General features: G+C 36.2%; 1 protein-coding gene across 1 annotated transcript in view; it reads right to left on the reverse strand.

The window, feature by feature from the left end:
- The window catches only part of si:ch211-266g18.10 (titin), a 40,819-nt gene that overhangs the window by 2,482 nt on the left and 11,104 nt on the right, over positions 1-27,233 (reverse strand). The window contains exons 17-81 of the mRNA XM_034207380.1: positions 23,874-26,981; positions 22,999-23,094; positions 22,795-22,845; positions 22,608-22,676; positions 22,041-22,136; positions 21,370-21,465; positions 21,170-21,220; positions 21,001-21,093; positions 20,716-20,811; positions 20,462-20,512; positions 20,282-20,350; positions 19,997-20,092; positions 19,189-19,284; positions 18,989-19,039; positions 18,804-18,869; positions 18,519-18,614; positions 18,329-18,379; positions 18,152-18,214; positions 17,844-17,939; positions 17,644-17,694; positions 17,459-17,527; positions 17,186-17,281; positions 16,996-17,046; positions 16,819-16,881; positions 16,524-16,601; positions 15,854-15,949; positions 15,664-15,714; positions 15,487-15,549; positions 15,197-15,274; positions 14,997-15,047; positions 14,812-14,880; positions 14,527-14,622; positions 14,337-14,387; positions 14,155-14,223; positions 13,865-13,942; positions 13,665-13,715; positions 13,481-13,549; positions 13,138-13,233; positions 12,431-12,526; positions 12,240-12,290; positions 12,056-12,124; positions 11,742-11,837; positions 11,402-11,470; positions 11,117-11,212; positions 10,882-10,950; positions 10,484-10,543; positions 9,005-9,046; positions 8,855-8,902; positions 8,686-8,754; positions 8,541-8,588; positions 8,405-8,452; positions 8,283-8,324; positions 8,136-8,204; positions 7,973-8,023; positions 7,844-7,882; positions 5,370-5,414; positions 5,170-5,211; positions 4,404-4,451; positions 4,172-4,213; positions 3,611-3,658; positions 3,478-3,519; positions 3,323-3,367; positions 295-336; positions 151-195; positions 34-69 (exon numbers count right to left, since the gene is read on the reverse strand). Of these exons, the coding sequence (XP_034063271.1) occupies positions 34-69; positions 151-195; positions 295-336; positions 3,323-3,367; positions 3,478-3,519; positions 3,611-3,658; positions 4,172-4,213; positions 4,404-4,451; positions 5,170-5,211; positions 5,370-5,414; positions 7,844-7,882; positions 7,973-8,023; positions 8,136-8,204; positions 8,283-8,324; positions 8,405-8,452; positions 8,541-8,588; positions 8,686-8,754; positions 8,855-8,902; positions 9,005-9,046; positions 10,484-10,543; positions 10,882-10,950; positions 11,117-11,212; positions 11,402-11,470; positions 11,742-11,837; positions 12,056-12,124; positions 12,240-12,290; positions 12,431-12,526; positions 13,138-13,233; positions 13,481-13,549; positions 13,665-13,715; positions 13,865-13,942; positions 14,155-14,223; positions 14,337-14,387; positions 14,527-14,622; positions 14,812-14,880; positions 14,997-15,047; positions 15,197-15,274; positions 15,487-15,549; positions 15,664-15,714; positions 15,854-15,949; positions 16,524-16,601; positions 16,819-16,881; positions 16,996-17,046; positions 17,186-17,281; positions 17,459-17,527; positions 17,644-17,694; positions 17,844-17,939; positions 18,152-18,214; positions 18,329-18,379; positions 18,519-18,614; positions 18,804-18,869; positions 18,989-19,039; positions 19,189-19,284; positions 19,997-20,092; positions 20,282-20,350; positions 20,462-20,512; positions 20,716-20,811; positions 21,001-21,093; positions 21,170-21,220; positions 21,370-21,465; positions 22,041-22,136; positions 22,608-22,676; positions 22,795-22,845; positions 22,999-23,094; positions 23,874-26,981 (7,314 nt within the window). The remainder of the gene's footprint in view (positions 1-33; positions 70-150; positions 196-294; positions 337-3,322; positions 3,368-3,477; positions 3,520-3,610; positions 3,659-4,171; positions 4,214-4,403; positions 4,452-5,169; positions 5,212-5,369; positions 5,415-7,843; positions 7,883-7,972; positions 8,024-8,135; positions 8,205-8,282; positions 8,325-8,404; positions 8,453-8,540; positions 8,589-8,685; positions 8,755-8,854; positions 8,903-9,004; positions 9,047-10,483; positions 10,544-10,881; positions 10,951-11,116; positions 11,213-11,401; positions 11,471-11,741; positions 11,838-12,055; positions 12,125-12,239; positions 12,291-12,430; positions 12,527-13,137; positions 13,234-13,480; positions 13,550-13,664; positions 13,716-13,864; positions 13,943-14,154; positions 14,224-14,336; positions 14,388-14,526; positions 14,623-14,811; positions 14,881-14,996; positions 15,048-15,196; positions 15,275-15,486; positions 15,550-15,663; positions 15,715-15,853; positions 15,950-16,523; positions 16,602-16,818; positions 16,882-16,995; positions 17,047-17,185; positions 17,282-17,458; positions 17,528-17,643; positions 17,695-17,843; positions 17,940-18,151; positions 18,215-18,328; positions 18,380-18,518; positions 18,615-18,803; positions 18,870-18,988; positions 19,040-19,188; positions 19,285-19,996; positions 20,093-20,281; positions 20,351-20,461; positions 20,513-20,715; positions 20,812-21,000; positions 21,094-21,169; positions 21,221-21,369; positions 21,466-22,040; positions 22,137-22,607; positions 22,677-22,794; positions 22,846-22,998; positions 23,095-23,873; positions 26,982-27,233) is intronic.

Here is a 27,233-nt window from a genome sequence, read left to right on the forward strand (position 1 = left end):
CATTTTGGTTATGAGAGGAGAATTTGTACATACCTTCCATCTGAAAGCTGTCCGATAAAGAAGCCTCGGCTATCAAAATAAGAACACAATGTTAACCATATAACAGTACAATGTTACACTATCCTAAATAACAACTTCTCTGCACAGTACCTTTGATTTTCTCCTCCTTAGCCACTTTCTTCTCAGCAGCTTTTTCTACAACAAAAAGAGCATTTCATTGTTTGTGAATAAAGCTGCTGTAATGGAGATGTATTTCATACACTAATGATTGAGTGGCTTGACAAACAGTCGTACCTTTCTTTGCCGGCTCCTGTATCTCTTTAAGAACTCTGTCCTCTGTAAATAGCAACACAAGATGAATAACTTTTATTAGCAAAGATTTAAACCGCTTCCTGCAGAGTGACTGCAGCTGGTGATGGTATCACACATTTTGCTGAGTTGATGAGGTTAATGTTCAATACCAACCCAGTCTCACAAAAAAACGTGTAATAACTACGTTGGTCCACAACGTAGGACGTAGTATATCTACAAAAACGCCTCTGAAATTGTAAGATGCCTACGTTTTTTTTCACCATTCATTCCAATGGCTGGCTTCTATGTCACGTGATCTTCAAATTTCTCCCTGCAGAAAAAAAAACATGGCCGACCTTCGTTTTATTCTCGGTGTAAAATGCCTATTTTAAGGTTAGTTTGGTCATTAAAATGCGTTTTGATGTCATTTCATGCGAGAAATATGAGTTGTTATTTAAGATTATGTGTGCAGTGGGTGTACATGATCTTTAGTTTGCTAGTTATTACGAAGATTACTTCAGGAAATTGTGTCTATACAACGCTTTCATTGTTACCAAGATGGTTGCTAGGGACGCTGCTATCGATATTATTTCTGTTATGTTGTGTAAAATGGTGTTATCTTTATTGCTACCCCCTTCCCCGTCAATGTATAGTGTTGGTCCACAGTGCAAACGTATTAGTTATTAGCTAGACTTTTATTTAGCATCTCAAAACACATGTAAACAGCTTCATGCCCGGGAGGCGAAGACCGGCAGTCCGGCTCACTAAAATGTCCGTGCAGAACAATACCCTGACCTAACCCATAGATCCGTGGGTGAATAATGTCAATCACCACAATAGATACGTTATTTTCCGTTACCAACACCGTTATTAGTGTTGGTCCACTGCTTTTCTCTTTGAAAGTAATCACATAAAGGCATTGTAATACACGGTTCGGCTGCATTAAATGTTACATATCTGCTGTAGTTCTCTATTTATAGAGCCTTGATGAGACAAACATGATGAACTGGAAACGTGACATGGATCATAAATATATCAGTAATTAAACAACATCTTACATTTATTTTCACACAATACATCTCCTTGCAGTATCAACACTAATTCGGCTGACTTTTATATTTGATCCAATTGGTAGATAGGCTGTATTTACACCATAAACGTGCACACCTGATATAAAGGGACACCTAGTGGTTTAAGCATGTTATTGAATTTCATTATTTTTATTATTAGACATTAATAGAATCCCTATAAAGTATGTTCATTACTCGTTATTCTCTACTAATAGTTAATTAAAGACTGTATATAATGACTATTTTGCACATCCCTTTCAAGATTTTCTAAGGTTTATTGACATATTCACAAATGGTGTAGTTATGCAATGAATGTACAACTTTGTGTATACCTCCAGGAATGTTAACTATGTTGAAGCACTTATTTTAACTGATATTATACATATGTATTATACTCTTATAAGATGTAGATAGTATAAGAAATGTGCAGAATACGACAATTTAATGGTGGAGGTACACAAATATTGAAAGATGTCTTGTGATGCACTGTTGAGGAACCTGTGACCCAAGTTTTTCATCTCCGGCCTTGTCAGGTATTGAACAATCAATAAATAAAGAACAGAGAATTATTAAATATAAAACACAGAATTTGTGTGATTATACTAAATGATTTACAAATAAACACCACTGCATATGTACAACTATACACATGCTGATGTAACGCAAATGTTTCCAACTTGGGATCAATAAAGTATATCTTATCTTAAGCTGATCGATGGCTACTGCCAGATTTGCAAAATGTGCCTCTGAACCTTGACAAGTGCATGTTTCAGGCTTATCAATGAACAACAGGAGGGGTCACAGACATAAGACCAGCTGTTAAATAAAGCTCTTCTGACCTTAGCTGTCGTGTGGGTATATATTAATGCTGCCCATTGGGCACAAGCAATTTTCACCCATTTATTAATTATATTTTTTTAATTTGAGTGTTTCCTATCCCCTAAACCTCCAAAATCAAATCAAATCAAGTTTTATTTATATAGCACATTTATAAACGATTTTTGGTCGAGCCAAAGTGCTGTACATATAATAAAATTAGCCTACAGTAGAGACACTTTACAGCAAATACAACAGCACAGATTGTTCAGAATATCAGTATGAGAAAAACGACACCCTCTGTCCTCCAGGGATGTACACAGTTTAATACTGGCAACTTCTTATTATGGGAAATATGAAAACGTTTTTTAAAACTACAATTCCCAGTAGAGACGTGCCAGCATGTGTAGTTCTGGGAACGGGGTGGGGGAGGGGGGGACGCGGTGGACCCGTTCAAATCCAGTTTTGGACAGTCTGCCGTGGTCCCATCCGATTTCATGGGTATTGTTCTGCACGGACATTTTAGTGAGCCGGACTGCCGGTCTTCGCCTCCCGGGCATGAAGCTGTTTACATGTGTTTTGAGATGCTAAATAAAAGTCTAGCTAATAACTAATACGTTTGCACTGTGGACCAACACTATACATTGACGGGGAAGGGGGTAGCAATAAAGATAACACCATTTTACACAACATAACAGAAATAATATCGATAGCAGCGTCCCTAGCAACCATCTTGGTAACAATGAAAACGTATAGACACAATTTCCTGAAGTAATCTTCGTAATAACTAGCAAACTAAAGATCATGTACACCCACTGCACACATAATCTTAAATAACAACTCATATTTCTCGCATGAAATGACATCAAAACGCATTTTAATGACCAAACTAACCTTAAAATAGGCATTTTACACCGAGAATAAAACGAAGGTCGGCCATGTTTTTTTTTTCTGCAGGGAGAAATTTGAAGATCACGTGACATAGAAGCCAGCCATTGGAATGAATGGTGAAAAAAAACGTAGGCATCTTACAATTTCAGAGGCGTTTTTGTAGATATACTACGTCCTACGTTGTGGACCAACGTAGTTATTACACGTTTTTTTTGTGAGACTGGGTTGTCAATACTGAGTGCACAACAGTGTACCTTTAGCTTTCTCTTCTTTGGCGGCCTTCTTCTTTACAGTTTTTTCTAAAAAAGAATAATAATAATAACTCAAAATCGTTTTCATATTTGTCCATAAGTAGTCCACAAGTAGGTGTAGAGTAACATTTGTGTCAGTTTCTTAAAAATCAAGATACCTTTCTCTACAGGCTCTGGTTTTTCTTTACGAACTCTGTCTTCTGCAAAGTGTCACACATATTTTATAAATTAACAGCAAATATAGATGTATTGATGTAATCAACGCTATACTCAAAGCTATAGTTTTAGTACCTTTCTCTGTTGCGATGGGTTTGACTTGCTCTTTTAAAATGTCAAGCTCTGTCGCACAAATATAAAAGAAACATAAGCAGACAAGAAATGGATGATTTGAAATATAGTTTTCATTGCCCATCAGTATAAGTAAAACATTTTTGTATTGCTTGTTTAAGCCAGTGCAGCATCTATGCATGTGAGCTGTGGCTCATCTGCTTTATATGTTGTTGTGAAAAGACATGCATAAGATCCATGGCGAAGCGAAAGCTGAAAACATCAAGAAACATCTCGGTGTTGTTAAAACAGGATATTAAAAAGCATTACAAATGCCGTCTACTGCACAGTGAAAGAAAAGCTAAAATTACAGATGAATAGTTTCTTGCTGAATAAGAACATGTCCATAAATCTTAATTTTTACATTTCCTAGAAAGGACTATTTTGTATAAAGAGCTTTGAAGGACACTTTCACATTCAGCAGGACAATATTCTTAGCCTTCAGATAACACGTTGTTATTAGCCTACTGTAAAGGTTACATTGTTACATGGCGTGCTGCCTCTACTGAAACGTCACAAATGTACCTTTCCTCAAACGCAGCGCTCTGGCCTTTTCCCTAGAAATGGCTGTTTTATCAGGAAGAAAATGCAATTCATATAATATACAGCTACCAGTATTTATAGAGTTTCAGCACATTTATTAAACTATACAACCATAGCCTCATATCACCAAATTGACTCAGTATCCTTGCTCCATAATTAAATGTATCTAAATAATGGTAAAATATAACTGTTGTTATTGCACTTAACAACGTACCTTTCTCCAATTCAGCAAGTTTGTCCATTTCTTTAGATATGTCCAGTTCTGCAAAAGGGAAGCTTAGGTCAGACTCTGCCAAGTGGGACACATTACTTGTGAACGGAAGCTGCAATTCTCTCATTTTCCAGCAATTCAAAACAGCTGGAGCCGAAGCAGCATTACAACAACTAAATAATCACATTTAAAAATTTCTAAAAGCAGCTTGCAGAGCAAATCTAACTACGTTCAAAGGCTGTAGTTAGTGTTGAAAAAGTTCATCTCTGTTGAGCAGATAAACACCATTGTTTTGGAACATTTTGGGGTTTTTCAGTGTGATCTGAAACTTTGATGTGTGTTGGTTTGTCAAGTGTGATCCTTCTGGCTCTGAGTCTTTGCAATGCTTGTTAAATGTCATATATTTTTAGTGTCCGGATACATTCCAACATTTGTAACACATTGTTATATTTGGGTAGGTTGGATAGCATTTGTTTTGGATTCCCCACTCTTTATTTCCCACGTGTAAGAAGGCAAGAGTTATAAAAGCCTAACAAATCGAAGTGCTGTGCAGATTTACCAACTAAAAGTGTCTGAACTAGCATCCAGTATTCCTCAGGAGAAAAATCACTCTCCACCACCTCTGCATAATATTGATTTATTATGGATCTCATGCGTGTTTTTCTGCTGAGAAATCCAATCAGCTTTTACTACGACCTACATTTTGTAACTACATAACTGTTATTAGTCACTGGTTATGTGGACTACCCCTGAAGCACCACTAATGTACCTTTCTTTACATGGACTGGTTTGGCCCTTTTCCTCAACAATGCTGGGAGAAAATACAGTTAATACATTTTTGACAATGTTTGGCGTATACTTACATCAGATTAAAGGAAAGTGCCAAACTGACACAAATAGCTGATATCAACATTAAGTAATAAGTACACATATTTAAGTAGATAGAAGTCAATATTGTTGTTTCTGTACCTTTTCTTACAGCTGGTTTCACTTTGTCCTCTGGCACTTTGGGCTCTGAGTAAATACAAATGTAAGCATTTGTTGATTTGTATTAAGTAGCTGTCATTTAGTTTGATTATAGTTGCTGAAGTAACACTGCAATATTACATTATTAGCATTTAATTATATATTAGTAGATGATAACAATCATTCTTGTAAAGCTACAAAACAACCCCAGAAGATCTGTGCAGGGTCAGGAAAGTGGCGGACTACCTTTTTTCTTTAGAAGTGATTCCTTCTTTGTCGCAGCCTTTGATTCAAATTGAGCTAGTTCAATAAAAAATATGTTTAAATTGTAAGTAAATTAATAATTTGTAAATATCTATGACTTTGTTGTTGTTCAAATTAATGTACCTTTCTTCTCTTGAGCTGGTTTAGGTTTCTCCTTTGTAACCTCAGGTGCTAAGAGTCATGAAAATATAACATTTCTTAGGAAAAGTAATTATTTTACAGAATAAGTATTGGTTGTATTTAAGTTAACTGTTTTGGCAAAAAGTGCCTTGGCCTCAGGTTCTAACTAGGAAAATACTGAAATATATATATATTAGTGCTGTCAAAATTATCGCGTTAACGGCGGTAATTAATTTTTTGAATTAATTGCGTTAAAATATTTAACGCATTTAACGCATGTGCAGAATGGCCCGCCCCACACGTGCCACCAGTGGCAGCGCCAGGGTATGGCTGGGGTAGGCTACACCCATACCAAGAAATGGCTTAGCCCCACCATGAAAAATGATGTTAAAGTAAGCAAAATAAAGTCTGCCAACTCACGCGGAGTAAATTGCACAGACAGCAGTTAGTAAGATTGATTTCAGTAGCCACGGTTTTGAAAACTTTTGTCACGTAGTGATCGTCTTCTCAATAGAACATCTTTGATAACGGCGTGGTGTTGTTGCAGGAAGTCCGGACGGAGAATACTTTTGCTGTAGTACGGGGTGCACATAACTGGTACGCAGGTTATGTGCGTAATCTGAAATGCGTACCGTCACTTGTGTCACAAAGCGCATTTGCGTACCGACGTACTTGTGAAGCTTTTCCAGAAGGCGGTTAGATCACCGGACGACAGAGTCGGTCTCCGTGTGCACAGACAGGGCTGCTGTTAACGTCGGTCTGTACAACGGAATTGTGCCAAAACTACGCCAACCGGCTGCGGAGGGAGACTCCCCCCCCCTTCACAGGAGAACTGCGCTAAAACAGCTGATCACAACGTTCACACTCTGTGGTCACGAAGTACTCCACTAGCCGCCCCCCCCCCCCCTCTGTCGACTTTCCTGAAGTACTCCCCCGTTGATAGAAATCAACACGTAATTAATTAAGACCCCACGGTTTGATGATTGATAGGTGTGTGGGTTGTCTTTCATTTTGACACGCAGAAAAATGTTTTAATAAACATAGATACTGTATGTTAAATGGATATATCCGCCTTCTTTCATTTATCTTTCCATTCCCACAACAATATACATCAATAAATGGCATATTTTGGACATAGTTCGAATGGTGATTAATCATGATTAATTAATTTTAAAGCTGTGATTAATCTGATTAAAAATTGTAATCGTTTGACAGCCCTAATATATATATATATAGGCAAGGCAAGGCAAGTTTATTTATATAGCACCTTTCAACACAAGGCAATTCAAAGTGCTTTACAAAAAATGAAAGACATTAAGAAAATGGCATTTAAAATCAGTCATTAAAAAGAAAAGATAATAAAATAAACATTAAAAGAAAAAGTACATGGATAAAAGTTACAGTGCAGTTTAAGATGTGAATAGTTCAATTAAAAGCAGCTGCAAAAAGAAAAGTTTTCAGCCTGGATTTAAAAGTAGTCAGAGTTGCAGCGGACCTGCAGGTTTCTGGGAGTTTGTTCCAGATATTTGGAGCATAATAACTGAACGCTGCTTCTCCATGTTTAGTTCTGACTCTGGGGACAGAAAGCTGACCAGTCCCTGAAGACCTGAGAGATCTGGATGGTTCATCATTTAGCAGGAGGTCAGAAATGTATTTTGAGCCTAAACCATTCAAAACTTTATAAATATAATGTCTTGAAGATGGGATTGAAATGTTAGCTATTAACCATGACAACATTTATTCATTAGGCCTTTTCAATAATTTCTGCAACACAATGCTGCTTAGATAAAGCATCTAATATTTCTGCTTTAATAAAAACATCTTCAAAATATCAAGTTATCCGTCTGTTTAGGTAATCACACACATTAAAAAAACAAAACGGTCAGCTTATAGTGAAGCGTGTTGATTCAGATACAAGCCTATAGCCTAAACATAAACAAAAAAAACACGGCTCCACTAAAATAACAACACAATTGGGTAGCTTCCTCAACATTTCTTTAAAGTTATATTTTTGATGGTATTCTTATTTTGTTTTTAATCAGCAGCCTGTTAGTAGCTAGGAAGCACTAGAGAAACAAACTCCTGCCACATACCTCTCTTCTTTTCTGCAGGTTTTACTTTGATAGCAGGTGCTAGAGAAATATATAGCTCCGTTAATTCTAATGGGTAAAGTTAAATCATAAACTTAAAAGAGAGACACTTAATAATAAAGAGAAACACACCTGTGGTGGGGGTCACTGGCATGGCCTTCTTCTCCTTGAGAACCTCAACTTCTAGAGCAAATAACAAAGAAAATATGTATTTGCACATCTGTTATAAGCAGACTTTTAAAGAAAATTGTAGTGGTTAGCATTATGAAACATTTTTGTATATAAAAAGATGTACCTTTCTTCAGCGGCACCACTTTTGCCTTCTCCTTTGTTATTGAGACATTTTTGTGCGCTACTTCTGCTACTGTACGAAGAAATAAAATGCATTGCTAAATCCATTTTTTCTTTATTTGAACATAAACATTGATATGTGTCCTCTTACCTTTGACCACTGAGGCTGCTTTTGTCTTAAGTGGAGCAGGTTCTGTGTCAAAACATTTAAGATTTGTCATTCCACAAAATGAGAGGAAACACTCAAACGTTAAATATAAAAGACTGTCTTACCTTTCTTCTTAGGAGCTGATTTGGGCTTCTCTTTTGAAACCGCTGCTTCTAACGAAACACATGATGATCAGTTTGCAAAACCAAACCTCGATGTCAGGAACTTATAGTTTTTTGAAATGTTGCAAAATAACCTTACCTGTCACTGGAGAGACCGACTTGACTTTCTCTTTAGGTGCCTTGACTTCTGAAAACAAGAGAACAAAAACATGAGCATCGTTGACTCAACTCACTTAAACCTGGAAGAATCTGAGACAAATAACATATAAACCTAAATAATGTACCTTTTTTCATAGGCACTATTTTGACTCTCTGTTTCACCAGAGAGGCATTTCTTGGAGTGCCCTCTTGTTCTGTCGGCAGAAATGTGCAAATAAAATACATGCAGTAATGGCAGTAACACTTTCAGTTTGTTTATTATTTGTATTACCTTATAACATGCACAACTCTTACCTTTTTTCAAGCTGACTGGTTTGGACTTTTCTTTTGGAACAACAGCTTCTGTATGGTAAAAGTATCATGTTATTTTACAGCAGGAGAGTATGTACATTATGACAACTGAGAATTTCGTTTTTTGGTAAAGAAAACAATAATGTGGTATACCTTTCCTAGCAGGAGCTGCTTTGGCCTTTTCCTTTGGCACTTCTGTGTCACAAAAAGATAAGTGAGTGGAGGTTTGTGAACTGATAATCTGGTCATGTTAGTACCTTGAATCCTGCTATCAATCATAGGCGGATTTTTTTTGCATACAAGTGATTCAGCTATACAATAATTAGCAGTAATGGCTATGCGGCGATTTTTAAAACGTTTAAGGCGTCTACTTCTGCACTAAGTAGGACACTGGTTCATAATATTGTAGCGTGTTCAAGTAACCAAGGGATATAGTAGTTATCAAATAAGTATAATATGTGCACTTTACAGATGTAATGCACTGTTGTTGGGGGGAGAGACCGCCTCTTCCATATGCGTGTTTGTGTACGGCGGGCATGAGGCGTGCATGACGGGACGAGTTGTGTTCGTTCGTATGTGGAAAAGTCATACTCAGTGCGATGAACGCTGGCTTTATTGCTACTGTATCCGTAGCACTCCACGCAATAGTTGGGACTATGTACTGACGTCAGTAAAAAAGGTTTGCCCCCCCAAGCGCAAATGTCAAACTCCGCCAATTAGGCGCGTTCACACCAAGTACTTTTCCCACAAAGGTTTCTGAGAACTTAGTTCTGAGAACTCTTTTAGTTCTCATGAACTAAAGCAGATCGCGTTCACACCGAAATTAGTTCTGGGGGAGGATTCATGATTAGGCAAATGAAGCCGCTGACGTCACTTCTTCTTCTTCTGCTTTGGGTTTACTGGCAGGCCGCAAACCACTTCACGGCGTATACTGCCACCCGGAGTCCCCGGCCGGAAGTCTCCGGAATTGGGGACTGGCTTCAGTAGAAGCTGCTGGGACTCCCAGCAGCTGCTTACTGCCTTCCGAGTAAATCGCCGGAACGCCGACACCTCCTCATCTCCACCGCTCCCATGTTTTATTTTGTGTTGCCATAAGTTAGTCTCTCTGAGTTTGTGCGCTGGGCTAATGCTAATGCTAATGCTAATAATGCTAATGCGAGGATAATAAAATGGCGGCTTCACAAAACATTTTTGGAGTTTTACGGGGCGTGGTGGGCGTGGTTTGCAATCCGCCCAGCCAATCAGACATAGGAACCTTTTTCTCCCACGAAAGTCCCTGCTCTCTAGCAGGGACGGAAAAGGGGGTAAAAAAGGTTCTCTAGAACTAATTTAGTTCCTGGGGCTTTTTTGGTGTGAACGCAACTAAATCGAAGTTCTCAAGAACCTTTGTGGGAAAAGTAGGCCTATTTGGTGTGAACACGCCTATCAATGCTTCAAAAGACAACCATTACATTGTGGCAAATTCATAGTTACAATAGCATCAATCATATACCGATATATATATTTATATATATATATATATATATATCCAATGTAAGGAAGTCCAGCATTTCAGCTATTTGTACATTCCTCTCTGAGCGAGGCAGTTCCCAAAACGTTTTAAAATGCAACATTAGTGAGTCTTTGCATTACCTAGTTTTACAGATACAGATTTGACTTTTTCCTTTGGTTCCTTCTTGGGCTCCTTGGTAGCTGTTGAATTGAATGAAGTTAGTGACAGCAAATGACAAATATGCACAATTTCTTAGCATATTTTCATCTCGAATGGTCGAATTAAAGCTAAATGTTGCTTCACATTAAACATTTAAGCTATGCCACTGCAAATAAATGCAATTTGGGGTTAAGTATCTATTAAGGATACTTCTGCATGTTGACTGCGGGGTTGGGAGTTAAACGGTAACCCTCTGAGTTACAGATTAGCTCACTTACCCAATGAGCCAGAGCCGCCCCTTACAATGCCTTTTCATTTAAAGATAGAGCAGTATCTTATAGCCATGCTCGTGGTGTGGCTTTATGGCTTTGTGCATTACCTTTTTCTACAGGTTTAGGTTTGACTTGTTCCTTTGGCTCCTTCTTAGGTTCCTTGGGAAGAGCCGCTGCTGTAAAATTATGAGAACAACAAGCCTTTAGATTTTAAGTTTATATATATAAAAGTTGTATTTGATACTCTCTTCAAGTATATTCCATGTACATGTAAGCTATGCCACTGTAAATCTATATACAAGTATTAAAATACACGTAACCTGTTCTGAGATAGTTTATTACCTGCTTTTGTAACATCAAGTTGTTCCTTCTTCAGGACAGGAGCAGCCTCTTTCTTGATGACTTTAGTCACCTTTTCTGCCTTTTTTGGTTCAGCTTCTGAAATAAAAAGGCAAAGCTGGTTGAAAAGTTTAACATGAGTTATACAGTGGAAACAAATATACCCTTCAATGAAAAAAGTAAACCAAATATATTTCCAGTAGCGCTATCTTTGGGACCATCTATGAGCAATCTAGCTCTGTTATCTTTCAGCCATGCTCGTGGTGTGGCTTTATGGCTTTGCATCACCTTTTTCTACAGGTTTAGGTTTGACTTGTTCCTTTGGCTCCTTCTTAGGTTCCTTGGGAAGAGCCGCTGCTGTAAAATCATGAGACCAACAAGCCTTTAGATTTGAGGTTTTATTAAAAGATCAGTGTTTATTATTTGAAACTCTCTGCAAATGTATTACTTGTTATGTTTCCTACATAATATTACCTTTCTTTGCAGGTTCTGGTTTGGCTTTCACTTTAGGTACTTCTAATGTTGTCTATACACTTAACATGTAAGCTTTGTCACTGTAACAATCTATACCAACCACAAGGATAAAATGTCACTGTGAACTGTTATTGTACATACTGTATTTTCTCACCTGCTTTGGTAACATTAAGATGCTCCTTCTTCAAGAGAGACGCAACCTCCTTTTTGACTACTTTAATCCCCCTTACAGCCTTTTTGGGTCCAGCGTCTGAAATAAAAAGACAACATGAATTGAATCGATTCACATTGAATTATACAGTGGAAACAAATATAACACTCATTTAAAAAAGTTTTAGAAAATCTATTTCAAGTAGCGCTATCTTAGGGACTATCAATGAGTAATGAAAACTAGAAAGTACAATACTTTTTTAACAATGTAATGTCATGAACACTGCACCAGTATTTTAATAGTATCTTATGCATTACCTTTTTCTACAGGTTTAGGTTTGACTTGTTCCTTTGGTTCCTTCTTAGGTTCCTTGGGAAGTGCCGCTGCTGGAAAATCATGACACCAACAAAACTTTAGATTTTAGGCATATATATATATAAAAAAGTTTTATTTGAAACTCTCTTCAAATATATTCCTTTTATATTTCCTACATACAAATACCTTTCTTTGAAGGTTCTGGCTTGGCTTTCAATGTAGGTTCTTCAGCAACTTCTATTATTGGAGAATATTAAGAATTATAATGTATCACTTTATCATTGCCTAACATTAAAGATGTAAGCTATGCCACTGTAAATCCATACTATTTACAAGTATTAAAAGACACCGTGACCTGTTCTGAGATAGTTTATTACCTGCTTTTGTAACATCAAGTCGTTCCTTCTTCAGGACAGGAGCAGCCTCTTTCTTGACGACTTTAGTCACCTTTTCTGCCTTTTTGGGTTCAGCTTCTGAAATAAAAAGGCAAAGCTGGTTGAAAAGTTTCACATAAGTTATACAGTGGAAACAAATATACCCTTCATCGAAAAAAGCAAAACAAATCTATTTCCAGTAGCGCTATTTTTGAGACCATCTATGAGCAATCTAGCCTACCATGCTCATGGTGTGGCTTCATGGCTTTGCATTACCTTTTTCTACAGGTTTAGCTTTGACTTTTTCCTTTGGTTCCTTCTTAGGTTCCTTGGGAAGAGCCGCTGCTGCAAAAATCATGACACCTACACGCCTTTAGATTTTAGGTTTATAAAAAGATAAGTGATTATTATTTGAAACTATCTGAAAATATATCTATTTTTACGTTTCCTACACAAAAATACCTTTCTTTGCAGGTTCTGGCTTGGCTTTCACTTTAGATTCTTCAGGAACTTATTGGAGAATATTAGGAATGATAATTTATCACTTTATCCCAGCCTAGGATTAAACATGTAAACTATGCCACTGTAAATCCATACTATTTAGAAGTATTAAAAGACACGTGACCTGTTCTGACACTTCAAAAATCTATACTAACCACAAGGATAAAATATGACTGTGACCTGTTATTCTACATACTGTAGTTTATTACCTGCTTTTGTAACATCAAGTTGTTCCTTCTTCAGGACAGGAGCAGCCTCTTTCTTGACGACTTTAGTCACCTTTTCTGCCTTTTTGAGTTCAGCTTCTGAAATAAAAAGGCAAATATGGCTGAAAAGTTTCACATAAGTAATACAGTGGAAACAAATATACCCTTCATTGAAAAAAGTAAAACAAATGTATGCCCAGCAGCGCTATCGTAGGGACCATCTATGAGTAATGAAATCTAGAAAGTACAATACTTTTTTAACAATGTATTGTCATGAAACCTGCACCAGTATTATAATAGTATCTTCTAACCATCCTCGTGGTGTGGCTTTATGGTTTTGCATTACCTTTTTCTACAGGTTTAGGTTTGACTTTTTCCTTTGGTTCCTTCTTAGGTTCCTTGGGAAGAGCCGCTGCTGGAAAATCATGAGACCAACAAGCCTTTAGATTTTAGGTTTATAAAAAGACAAGTGTTTTTTATCTGAAACTCTCTGCAAATATATTACTTTTATGTTTCTTTCATAAAAATACCTTTCTTTGCAGGTTCTGTTTTTGCTCTCACTTTGGGTTCCTCTGGAACCTCTAGTATTTGAGAATTAAAAAATAAATAATGAATGAATTAATCCTGGCTTTACATTTAAAATGCAATCAATACCACTATAAAAATCTATACTAACCATCAGGTTAAAATATAACGTTGACCTGTAATAGTCCATACTGTATTTTCTCACCTGCTTTGGTAACATTAAGATGCTCCTTCTCTTGTTTGACTTCTTTAGTCACCTTTTCTGCCTTTTTGGGTCCAGCGTCTGAAATAAAAAGACAAATTGATAGAACCGATTCACATTGAATTATACAGTGGAAACAAATATAACACTCATTGAAAAAAGTTTTAGAAAATCTATTTCAAGTAGCGCTATCTTAGGGACCATCGATGAGTTATGAAAACTAGACAGTACAATACTTTTTTAACAATGTGTTGTCATGGAAACTGCACCAGTAATAGTATCTTATGCATTACCTTTTTCTACAGGTTTAGGTTTGACTTGTTCCTTTGGTTCTTTCTTAGGTTCCTTGGGAAGTGCCGCTGCTGGAAAATCATGAGACCAACAAGCCTTTAGATGTTAGGCATATCTATATATAAAAAAGGTTTATTTGAAACTCTTCAAATATATTCCTTTTATATTTCCTACATAAAAATACCTTTCTTTGCAGGTTCTGGCTTGGCTTTCAATGTAGGTTCTTCAGCAACTTCTATTATTGGAGAATATTAAGAATGATAATTTATCACTTTATCCTTGCCTAACATTAAAGATGTAAGCTATGCCACTGTAAATCCATACTATTTACAAGTATTAAAAGACACGTGACCTGTTCTGAGATAGTTTCTTACCTGCTTTTGTAACATCAAGTTGTTCCTTCTTCAGGACAGGAGCAGCCTCTTTCTTGATGACTTTAGTCACCTTTTCTGCCTTTTTGGGTTCAGCTTCTGAAATAAAAAGGCAACGCTGGTTGAAAAGTTTCACATAGGTTATACAGTGAAAACAAATATACCCGTCATTGAAAAAAGTAAAACAAATATTTTTCCAGTAGCGCTATCTTTGAGACCATCTATGAGCAATCTAGCTCTGTTATCTTTCAGCCATGATCATGGTGTGGCTTCATGGCTTTGCATCACCTTTTTCTACAGGTTTAGGTGTGACTTTTTCCTTTGGTTCCTTCTTAGGTTCTTTGGGAGGTGCCACTGCTGTAAAAATTATGACACCAACAAGCCTTTAGATTTGAGGTCTATAAAAAGACAAGTGTTTTTTATCTGAAACTCTCTGCAAATATATTACTTTTATGTTTCTTTCATAAAAATACCTTTCTTTGCAGGTTCTGTTTTTGCTCTCACTTTGGGTTCCTCTGGAACCTCTAGTATTTGAGAATTAAAAAATAAATAATTAATGAACTAATCCTGGCTTTACATTTAAAATGCAATCAATACCACTATTAAAATATATACTAACCAGCAGGATAAAATATAATGTTGACCTGTAATAGTCCATACTGTATTTTCTCACCTGCTTTGGTAACATTAAGATGCTCCTTCTCTTGTTTGACTTCTTTAGTCACCTTTTCTGCCTTTTTGGGTCCAGCGTCTGAAATAAAAAGACAAATTGATAGAACCGATTCACATTGAATTATACAGTGGAAACAAATATAACACTCATTGAAAAATGTTTTAGAAAATCTATTTCAAGTAGCGCTATCTTAGGGACTATCGATGAGTTATGAAAACTAGACAGTACAATACTTTTTTAACAATGTATTATCATGGAAAATGCACCAGTATTAGTATCTTATGCATTACCTTTTTCTACAGGTTTGACTTGTTCCTTTGGTTCTTTCTTAGGTTCCTTGGGAAGGGCCGCTGCTGGAAAATCATGAGACCAACAAGCCTTTAGATGTTAGGCATATCTATATATAAAAAAGGTTTATTTGAAACTCTCTTCAAATATATTCCTTTTATATTTCTATATAAAAATACCTTTCTTTGCAGGTTCTGGCTTGGCTTTCAATGTAGGTTCTTCAGCAACTTCTATTATTGGAGAATATTAAGAATGATAATTTATCACTTTATCCTTGCCTAACATTAAAGATGTAAGCTATGCCACTGTAAATCCATACTATTTACAAGTATTAAAAGACACGTGACCTGTTCTGAGATAGTTTCTTACCTGCTTTTGTAACATCAAGTTGTTCCTTCTTCAGGACAGGAGCAGCCTCTTTCTTGATGACTTTAGTCACCTTTTCTGCCTTTTTGGGTTCAGCTTCTGAAATAAGAAGGCAAATATGGTTGAAAAGTTTCACATAGGTTATACAGCAGAAACAAATATATCCGTCATTGAAAAAAGTAAAACAAATATATTTCCAGTAGCGCTATCTTTGAGACCATCTATGAGCAATCTAGCTCTGTTATCTTTCAGCCATGATCATGGTGTGGCTTCATGGCTTTGCATCACCTTTTTCTACAGGTTTAGGTGTGACTTTTTCGTTTGGTTCCTTCTTAGGTTCCTTGGGAGGTGCCACTGCCGTAAAAATTATGACACCAACAAGCCTTTAGATTTGAGGTCTATAAAAAGACAAGTGTTTTTTATCTGAAACTCTCTGCAAATATATTACTTTTATGTTTCTTTCATAAAAATACCTTTCTTTGCAGGTTCTGTTTTTGCTCTCACTTTGGGTTCCTCTGGAACCTCTAGTATTTGAGAATTAAAAAATAAATAATTAATGAACTAATCCTGGCTTTACATTTAAAATGCAATCAATACCACTATTAAAATATATACTAACCAGCAGGATAAAATATAATGTTGACCTGTAATAGTCCATACTGTATTTTCTCACCTGCTTTGGTAACATTAAGATGCTCCTTCTCTTGTTTGACTTCTTTAGTCACCTTTTCTGCCTTTTTGGGTCCAGCGTCTGAAATAAAAAGACAAATTGATAGAACCGATTCACATTGAATTATACAGTGGAAACAAATATAACACTCATTGAAAAATGTTTTAGAAAATCTATTTCAAGTAGCGCTATCTTAGGGACTATCGATGAGTTATGAAAACTAGACAGTACAATACTTTTTTAACAATGTGTTGTCATGGAAAATGCACCAGTATTATAATAGTATCTTATGCATTACCTTTTTCTACAGGTTTGACTTGTTCCTTTGGTTCTTTCTTAGGTTCCTTGGGAAGTGCCGCTGCTGGAAAATCATGAGACCAACAAGCCTTTAGATGTTAGGCATATCTATATATAAAAAAGGTTTATTTGAAACTCTCTTCAAATATATTCCTTTTATATTTATATATAAAAATACCTTTCTTTGCAGGTTCTGGCTTGGCTTTCAATGTAGGTTCTTCAGCAACTTCTATTATTGGAGAATATTAAGAATGATAATTTATCACTTTATCCTTGCCTAACATTAAAGATGTAAGCTATGCCACTGTAAATCCATACTATTTACAAGTATTAAAAGACACGTGACCTGTTCTGAGATAGTTTATTACCTGCTTTTGTAACATCAAGTTGTTCCTTCTTCAGGACAGGAGCAGCCTCTTTCTTGATGACTTTAGTCACCTTTTCTGCCTTTTTGAGTTCAGCTTCTGAAATAAAAAGGCAAATATGGTTGAAAAGTTTCACATAAGTAATACAGTGAAAACAAATATACCCTTCATTGAAAAAAGTAAAACAAATGTATTTCCAGTAGCGCTATCGTAGGGACCATCTATGAGCAATCTAGCCTACCATGCTCATGGTGTGGCTTTATGGATTTGCATTACCTTTTTCTACAGGTTTAGGTGTGACTTTTTCCTTTGGTTCCTTCTTAGGTTCCTTGGGAGGTGCCACTGCTGTAAAAATCATGAGACCAACAAGCCTTTAGATTTGAGGTCTATAAAAAGACAAGTGTTTTTTATCTGAAACTCTCTGCAAATATATTACTTTTATGTTTCTTTCATAAAAATACCTTTCTTTGCAGGTTCTGTTTTTGCTCTCACTTTGGGTTCCTCTGGAACCTCTAGTATTTGTGAATTAAAAAATAAATAATTAATGAACTAATCCTGGCTTTACATTTAAAATGCAATCAATACCACTATTAAAATATATACTAACCATCAGGATAAAATATAATGTTGACCTGTAATAGTCCATACTGTATTTTCTCACCTGCTTTGGTAACATTAAGATGCTCCTTCTTCAAGAGAGACGCAACCTCTTTTTTGACTTCTTTAGTCACCTTTTCTGCCTTTTTGGGTCCAGCGTCTGAAATAAAAAGACAAATTGATAGAACCGATTCACATTGAATTATACAGTGGAAACAAATATAACACTCATTGAAAAATGTTTTAGAAAATCTATTTCAAGTAGCGCTATCTTAGGGACCATCGATGAGTTATGAAAACTAGACAGTACAATACTTTTTTAACAATGTGTTGTCATGGAAACTGCACCAGTAATAGTATCTTATGCATTACCTTTTTCTACAGGTTTGACTTGTTCCTTTGGTTCTTTCTTAGGTTCCTTGGGAAGTGCCGCTGCTGGAAAATCATGAGACCAACAAGCCTTTAGATGTTAGGCATATCTATATATAAAAAAGGTTTATTTGAAACTCTCTTCAAATATATTCCTTTTATATTTCTATATAAAAATACCTTTCTTTGCAGGTTCTGGCTTGGCTTTCAATGTAGGTTCTTCAGCAACTTCTATTATTGGAGAATATTAAGAATGATAATTTATCACTTTATCCTTGCCTAACATTAAAGATGTAAGCTATGCCACTGTAAATCCATACTATTTACAAGTATTAAAAGACACGTAACCTGTTCTGAGATAGTTTATTACCTGCTTTTGTAACATCAATTTGTTCCTTCTTCAGGACAGGAGCAGCCTCTTTCTTGATAACTTTAGTCACCTTTTCTGCCTTTTTGGGTTCAGCTTCTGAAATAAAAAGGCAACGCTGGTTGAAAAGTTTCACATAGGTTATACAGTGAAAACAAATATACCCGTCATTGAAAAAAGTAAAACAAATATTTTTCCAGTAGCGCTATCTTTGAGACCATCTATGAGCAATCTAGCTCTGTTATCTTTTAGCCATGCTCATGGTGTGGCTTCATGGCTTTGCATTACCTTTTTCTACAGGTTTAGGTGTGACTTTTTCCTTTGGTTCCTTCTTAGGTTCCTTGGGAGGTGCCACTGTTGTACAAATTATGACATCAACAAGCCTTTAGATTTGAGGTCTATAAAAAGACAAGTGTTTTTTATCTGAAACTCTCTGCAAATATATTACTTTTTAGATTCCTACATACAATTACCTTTCTTTGCAGGTTCTGCTTTGGCTTTCACTTTGGGTTCCTCTGGAACCTCTAGTATTTGAGAATTAAAAAATATATAATGAATGAAATAATCCTGGCTTTACATTTAAAATGCGATCAATACCACTACAAAAATCTATACTAAACATCAGGATACAATATGACTGTGACCTGTTATTCTACATTCTGTATTTTGTTACCTGCTTTTGTAACATCAAGTCGTTCCTTCTTCAGGACAGGAGCAGCCTCTTTCGTGATGACTTTAGTCACCTTTTCTGCCTTTTTTGGTTCATCGTCTGAAATAAAAAGGCAAAGCTGGTTGAAAAGTTTAACATGAGTTATACAGTGGAAACAAATATACCCTCATTGAAAAAAGTAAAACAAATCTATATCCGGTAGCGCTATCTTTGGGACCATATGAGTAATTTAGCTCTATTATCTTTCAGCCATGATCATGGTGTGACTTCATGGCTTTGCATCACCTTTTTCTACAGGTTTAGGTTTGACTTTTTCCTTTGTTTCCTTCTTAGGTTCCTTGGGAAGTGCAGCTGCTGTAAAATCATGAGACCAACAAGTCTTTAGATTTTAGGTTTATACAAAGATAGTGTTTTTTATCTGAAACTCTCTGCAAATATATTACTTTTATGTTTCCTAAGATATAGAAATACCTTTTTCTGCAGGTTCTGGTTTGGCTTTCACTTTAGGTTCTTCTGGAACCTCTAGTATTTGGAGAATATTAAGAAATATAATTTATCAGCTTAACCTGGCCTAACATTAAACATGTAAGCTATGCCACTGTAAATCCATGGCTTTTTCTACAGGTTTAGGTTTGACATTTTCCTTTGGCTCCTTTTTCGGTTCCTTGCTAAGTGCCACTGCTGTAAAATCATGACACCAACAAGCTTTTACATAGGTTTCATACAAATTTAAATATGTAAGCTATGCCACTGTAAATCTATATACAAGTATTAAAAGACACGTGAGACCTGTTCTGAGATAGTTTCTTACCTGCTTTTGTAACATCAAGTCGTTCCTTCTTCAGGACAGGAGCAGCCTCTTTCTTGATGACTTTAGTCACCTTTTCTGCCTTTTTGGGTTCAGCTTCTGAAATAAAAAGGCAAAGCTGATTGAAAAGTTTCACATAAGTAACACAGTAGAAACAAATATACCCTTCATTGAAAAAAGTACAACAAATATTTTTCCAGTAGCGCTATCTTTGAGACCATCTATGAGCAATCTAGCTCTGTTATCTTTTAGCCATGCTCATGGTGTGGCTTCATGGCTTTGCATTACCTTTTTCTACAGGTTTAGGTGTGACTTTTTCCTTTGGTTCCTTCTTAGGTTCCTTGGGAGGTGCCACTGCTGGAAAATCATGAGACCAACAAGCCTTTAGATTTTAGGTTTATAAAAAACAAACATTTTATTTGAAATTCTCTGCAAATATATTCCTTTTATATTTCTACATAAAAATACCTTTCTTTGCAGGTTCTGGTTTGGCTTTCAATTCAGGTTCCTCAGCAACTTCTATTATTGGAGAATATTAGGAATGATAATTTATCACTTTATCCTTGCCTTGCATTAAACATGTAAGCTATGCCACTGTAAATCGATACTATTTAGAAGTATTAAAAGACAACGTGACCTGTTTTGACACTTCAAAAATCTATACTAACCACAAGGATAAAATATGACTGTGACCTGTTATTCTACATACTGTAGTTTATTACCTGCTTTTGTAACATCAAGTTGTTCCTTCTTCAGGACAGGAGCAGCCTCTTTCTTGATGACTTTAGTCACCTTTTCTGCCTTTTTGGGTTCAGCTTCTGAAATAAAAAGGCAAAGCTGGTTGAAAAGATTCACATAAGTTATACAGTGGAAACAAATATACCCTTCATCGAAAAAAGTTAAAAACATCTATTTCCAGTAGCGCTATCTTTGAGACCATCTATGAGCAATCTAGCTCTATTATCTTTTAGCCATGATCATGGTGTGGCTTCATGGCTTTGCATTACCTTTTTCTACAGGTTTAGGTGTGACTTTTTCCTTTGATTCCTTCTTAGGTTCCTTGGGAGGTGCCACTGCTGGAAAATCATGAGACCAACACGCTTTTAGATTTATAAAAGGATATGTGTTTTTTATCTGAAACTCTCTGCAAAGTATGTATGTTATACATAACAATACCTTTCTTTGCAGGTTCTGGCTTGGCTTTCACTTTGGGTTCCTCTGGAAACTCTAGTATTTGAGAATTTAACAAAATATAATGAATGAACTAATCCTGGCTTTACATTTAAAATGCAATCAATACCACTACAAAAATCTATACTAACCACAAGGATACATTATCACTGTGAGCAGTTATAGTCCATACTGTATTTTCTCACCTGCTTTGGTAACATTAAGATGCTCCTTCTTCAAGAGAGACGCAACCTCCTTTTTGACTATTTGAATCCCCCTTACAGCCTTTTTGGGTCCAGCGTCTGAAATAAAAAGGCACAGCTGGTTAAAAACTCTCACATAAGTTATACTGCGGAAACAAATATACCCTTCATTGAAAAAAGTTTTTAAAAATGTATTTCCAGTAGCCCTATCTTTGGGTCCATCTATGATAACTGTAGCTATTATCTTTTAGCCATGCTTGCGTCATGGCTTTATGGCTTTGCATTACCTTTTTCTACAGGTTTAGGTTTTAATTGTTCCTTTGGTTCCTTCTTAGGTTCCTTGGGAAGTGCAGCTGCTGTAACATTATGAGACCAATAAGCCTTTACATTTTAGGTTTATAAAAGGATAAGTGTTTATTATCTGAAACTCTCTGTAAATATATTCCTTTTATATTTCGTTCATAAAAATACCTTTCTTTTCAGGTTCTGGTTTTGCTTTCACTCTGGGTACTTCTGGAACCTCTAGTATTTGAGAATTTTTAAATATATATAATGAATGAACTAATCTTGTCTTTACACTTAACATGTAAGCTTTGTCACTGCACAAATCTATACTAACCACAGGGATAAAATAATCACTGTGACCTATTATTCTACAGACTGTATTTTCTCACCTGCTTTTGTAACATTAAGATGCTCCTTCTTCAAGAGAGACGCAACCTCCTTTTTGACTACTTTAATCCCGCTTACCGCCTTTTTGGGTTCAGCATCTGAAATATAATGGCAAAGCTGATTCAACAGTTTTACATACATTTTAGAATGGAAACAAACTTACCCTTTATTTTACAAGGAAACCTATCAATCTATTTAACCTTGAAGATACTTAGCACATCAAGTGCCTACAAATATTGTATTGCCATTAAAACTTTTGTAACATTAAGATGCTCCTTCTTCAAGAGAGACGCAACCTCCCTTTTGACTACTTTAATCGCCCTTACAGCCTTTATGGGTCCAGCGTCTGAAATAAAACGCCAAAGATGATTGAACAGTTTCACATTGTGGAAACAAATATACCCTTCATTAATACATCTATTTCTAGCAGCACTATCTTTAGGACCATGAGTTATGAAATCTAGAAAGTACAATACTTTTTTAACAATGTATTGTCATGAAAAATCCACCAAAATTACAATAGTATCTTTTAGCCATGCTCATGGTGTGGCTTCATGGCTTTGTATTACCTTTTTCTACAGGTTTAGGTTTGACTTGTTCCTTTGGTTCCTTCTTAGGTTCCTTGGGAAGAGCTGCTGCTGTAAAAATCATGAGACCAACAAGCCTTTAGATTTGAGGTTTTATTAAAAGATCAGTGTTTATTATTTGAAACTCTCTGCAAATATATTATTTGTTATGTTTCCTACATAATATTACCTTTCTTTGCAGGTTCTGGCTTGGATTTTCCTTTAGGTACTTGACGAACCTCTAATGTTGGAGAATTAAAACATAATTAATTTGCTAATTTTGGCTTTACATTTAACATGTAAGCTTTTTTACTGCAAACATCTATACTGTACATCTAACCACAAAGACAACATATCACTGTGACCTGTCATTGTACAGACTGTATTTTCTCACCTGATTTTGTAACATTAAGATGCTCCTTCTTCAAGAGAGACGCAACCTCCTTTTTGACTACTTTAATCCCGCTTACCGCCTTTTTGGGTTCAGCATCTGAAATATAATGGCAAAGCTGATTCAACAGTTTTACATACATTTTAGAATGGAAACAAACTTACCCTTTATTTTACAAGGAAACCTATCAATCTATTTAACCTTGAAGATACTTAGCACATCAAGTGCCTACAAATATTGTATTGCCATTAAAACTGTACATGGATCATAAAAGTATATTTACTCATGGTTCCACTGTGCTTCTATGGATGGCTTTAATACAAAGCCATCCATAGAAGCACAGTGGAAACATCACAACTAAACCTGTAAAACCAGGTAATACACCTGGTTTTACAGGTTTAGTTGTGATGTTTTCCTTTGCTTCCTTCTTGGACTCCTTGGGAGCTGCCACTGGGGGAAAATTACGACATAATAAGCCCTTAAATTTCATTATGTTTATCTTAACCAAAAAAAGAAAAGCAATTCATTTAGCCTCCTCAGTTGACCTATCTTTTGACCCTCTACAAATACCTGTAAGATTACTTGAATTCCTATCAGCTTCATCAAATCTTTGTGCATGGTAGTAATTAGCATATGCAATCATGTTGAACTAAGATGGTAAAAATAGTGAACGGTATCCTTTTAAAACAATAAACTTGAAGTATTTTCACGGCGATCAGAATTGGCATAATGATGTGAGCATTTCACCTAAAGCATTGCCATGTTGTATAGCTGGACAGAGCGGTTAGCATGGCTGTATATTCTTGGTATTGGATCGTCAACAGATCCTTATTTTGAATAATAATAATAAAAACATTACATTGCAAGACTATGCCTACCTTTCTTAGTGTCTCTCTTCTTGATGGGTTCTTTGTCTCTAAGTGGCCTCTTGGTTTCCTTTTCTTTTTTAGAAGGCTTTGTTGGTTCTGTTTCTTCCTTAGAGATCTTCTTTGGTTCCTTTTCTTCTGTGAGAATAACCTTGACCTCTTTTTCGTCTTTAGAAGGTTTCTCTGGTTCAGGTTTTTCTTCAGAGGGCTTCATTGGTACTGCCCTTTCTTTGGAAGGACTTGCTTCCTTTTCCTTCTCCTTCAACTCCTTAGAGATCTGTTCTGGTTCTTCTTTTGCAGGCTTAGTTATGGCAGTCATTGGTCTTAGTTCCTCCTTCTCGTCTTTGAGAAGCTTTTTGACCTCTTTTACTTTTTTAGGTGGTTCCTTCACTTCTGTCTCTTCTTTAGAACGTTTCTCTTCTTTGAGAGTTATTTTCATGGCTTTCTCTTCCTTAGGATGTTTCTTCTCTTCCCTTCCTTCTCTCAGTGGTTTCTTCTCCTCTTTCTGTTCTTTGGATGGCTTTGTGACTTCTATCTTCTTTGTAGATGGTTTCTTTACCTCTTTGTCTTCTTTAGGTATTTTCTTGACTTCTTTCTCTTTAGAAGCTTCCTTGACTTCCTTCTCTTCGTTGGATGGTTTTGTTTCTGCTTTCTTTTCTTTAAGAAGTTTCCAGACTTCTATTTTCTCTCGGGATGGTTTACCGATTTTCTCGTCTTCCTTAGATGGTTTCTTGAATGCTATACCTACTGCAATAGATGTATTAAATGCTTTCTCGTCTTTAAGAGGTGTTTCTGCTTCTTTCTCCTTTTTAGACAGTTTTCTCACTTCCTTGTCTTCTTTAGATGATTTCTCAGTTTCTTTTACTTTTTTGGATGGTTTCTTGTCTTCTTTATCTTCTCGGGATAGCTTACCAACTTTCTCGTCTGCCTTAGATGGTTTCTTGAATGCTATACCTACTGCAATAGATTTATTAAATGCTTTCTCGTCTTTAAGAGGTGTTTCTGCTTCTTTCTCATCTTTGGAGGTTTGTTTTACTTCTTTCTCTTTAGATGGTTTCTTGACCTTTTCCTCTTCTTTGGATGGTTTTGTTTCTGCTTTCTTTTCTTTCAGAAGTTTCCAGACTTCTATTTTCTCTCGGGATGGTTTACTGACTTTCTCGTCTTCCTTGGATGGTTTCGTGACTGTCTTGTCTTCTTTTGATGGTTTCGTGACTGTCTTGTCTTCTTTGAGAGGTTTCATGACTGTCTTGTCTTCTTTGGATGGTTTCGTGACTGTCTTGTCTTCTTTGGATGGTTTCGTGACTGTCTTGTCTTCTTTTGATGGTTTCATGACTGTCTTGTCTTCTTTTGATGGTTTCGTGACTGTCTTGTCTTCTTTGAGAGGTTTCATGACTGTCTTGTCTTCTTTGGATGGTTTCGTGACTGTCTTGTCTTCTTTTGATGGTTTCGTGACTGTCTTGTCTTCTTTGGATGGTTTCGTGACTGTCTTGTCTTCTTTGGATGGTTTCGTGACTGTCTTGTCTTCTTTGGATGGTTTCGTGACTGTCTTGTCTTCTTTGAGAGGTTTCGTGACTGTCTTGTCTTCTTTGGATGGTTTCGTGACTGTCTTGTCTTCTTTTGATGGTTTCGTGACTGTCTTGTCTTCTTTGGATGGTTTCGTGACTGTCTTGTCTTCTTTGGATGGTTTCGTGACTGTCTTGTCTTCTTTTGATGGTTTCGTGACTGTCTTGTCTTCTTTGAGAGGTTTCTTGGACTCTTTGTCTTCTTTTGGTTGTTTCTTGACTTCCTTGTCTTCTTTGGATGGTTTATTGACTTCTTTGTCTTCTTGGAGAAGTTTCTTGGACTCTTTGTCTTCTTTTGGTTGCTTCTTGACTTCCTTGTCTTCTTTGGATGGTTTATTGACTTCTTTTTCTTCTCTAGATAGTTTCTTAACTTCTTTCCCTTCTTTAATAGGTTTATCGACTATTTTTTCTTCTTTAGACATTTTCTTGATGTCTTTCTCTTCTGAGAGAGATTTATTGGACTCTTTGTCTTCTTTTGGTTGCTTCTTGACTTCTTTGTCTTCTTTTAGAGGTTGTATGGCCTCTTTGTCTTCTTTGGGAGCTTTCTTTGCTTCTTTATCTTCTTTAGATGGCTTTGTGACTACTCTCTCTTCCTTAGATGGTTTATTGACTTCTCTCTCTTCTTTGAGAGATGTCTTGTCGTCTCTAGATGGTTTCTTGACTTCTTTGTCTTCTTTGAGAGATGTCTTGTCTTCTCTAGATGGTTTCTTGACTTCTCTCTCTTCTTTGAGAGATGTCTTGTCGTCTCTAGATGGTTTCTTGACTTCTTTGTCTTCTTTGAGAGATGTCTTGTCTTCTCTAGATGGTTTCTTGACTTCTCTCTCTTCTTTGAGAGATGTCTTGTCTTCTCTAGATGGTTTCTTGACTTCTCTCTCTTCTTTGAGAGATGTCTTGTCGTCTCTAGATGGTTTCTTGACTTCTCTCTCTTCTTTGAGAGATGTCTTGTCGTCTCTAGATGGTTTCTTGACCTCTTTATCTTCTTTAAGTTGTTTCTTGACTTCTTTGTCTTCTTTAAGTTGTTTCTTGACTTCTTTGTCTTCTTTAGACGGTGTCTTGACTTCTTTTTCTTCTGCCAGATGTTTCTTGACTTCTTTGTCTTTTTTGAGTGGCTTCTTCACTTCTTTGTCGTCTTTGATAGGTTTTATGACCTCTTTTACTTCTTTTGGAGGTTTCTTAGCTTCTTTATCTTCTTCTGGATGTTTCTTGGCTTTCTCTTGTTTGGATGGTTTCTTGTCGTCTACATCTTCTTTGAGATGTTTCATGACTTCTTTCTCTTCTTTGAGATGTTTCTCATCATCTTTCTCTTCTTTGAGATGTTTCTTGACTTCTTTCTCTAATTTAAGAGATGTCTTGTCTTCCTTCTTTTCTTCGAGAAGTTTCTTGACTTCCTTTTCTTCTTTGGGTGGTGTTTCCACATCTGTTTTTTCTTCAGAGGGGTTTGTCACTGATGACTTCTGTTCAGGCTTTAGTGTTTCTTTCTTCTCCTCTGAAGGCCTCCTGACTTCTCCCTCTTCTTTGGATGGTTTCTTAGGTTCTTCCTCCTTTTTAGACTCTTCTTCTAAAAACAAGCATACACGAGTCAGTTTTGTAGGTACTCAAAGCTGAATGTAACATTACTCAAAGTGGAACAGGGACAAAGTACCCAAAACGGTTTGTAGTCCTGAAAACAATTTTGTTTTGTGAAATATGTACAAGTGGTTTACACATGCTTTTCATTTGGTCCTCTGTGGCATATGCAGCTTATTGGAATAGTGCAACATATAAAACATTATGAAGCTGCATTCTCTTGTGGACATACTTAATATTTAGA

The sequence above is a fragment of the Gymnodraco acuticeps genome, unplaced genomic scaffold (assembly GCF_902827175.1).
Source record: "Gymnodraco acuticeps unplaced genomic scaffold, fGymAcu1.1, whole genome shotgun sequence".
In the NCBI taxonomy this organism is placed as follows: domain Eukaryota; kingdom Metazoa; phylum Chordata; class Actinopteri; order Perciformes; family Bathydraconidae; genus Gymnodraco; species Gymnodraco acuticeps.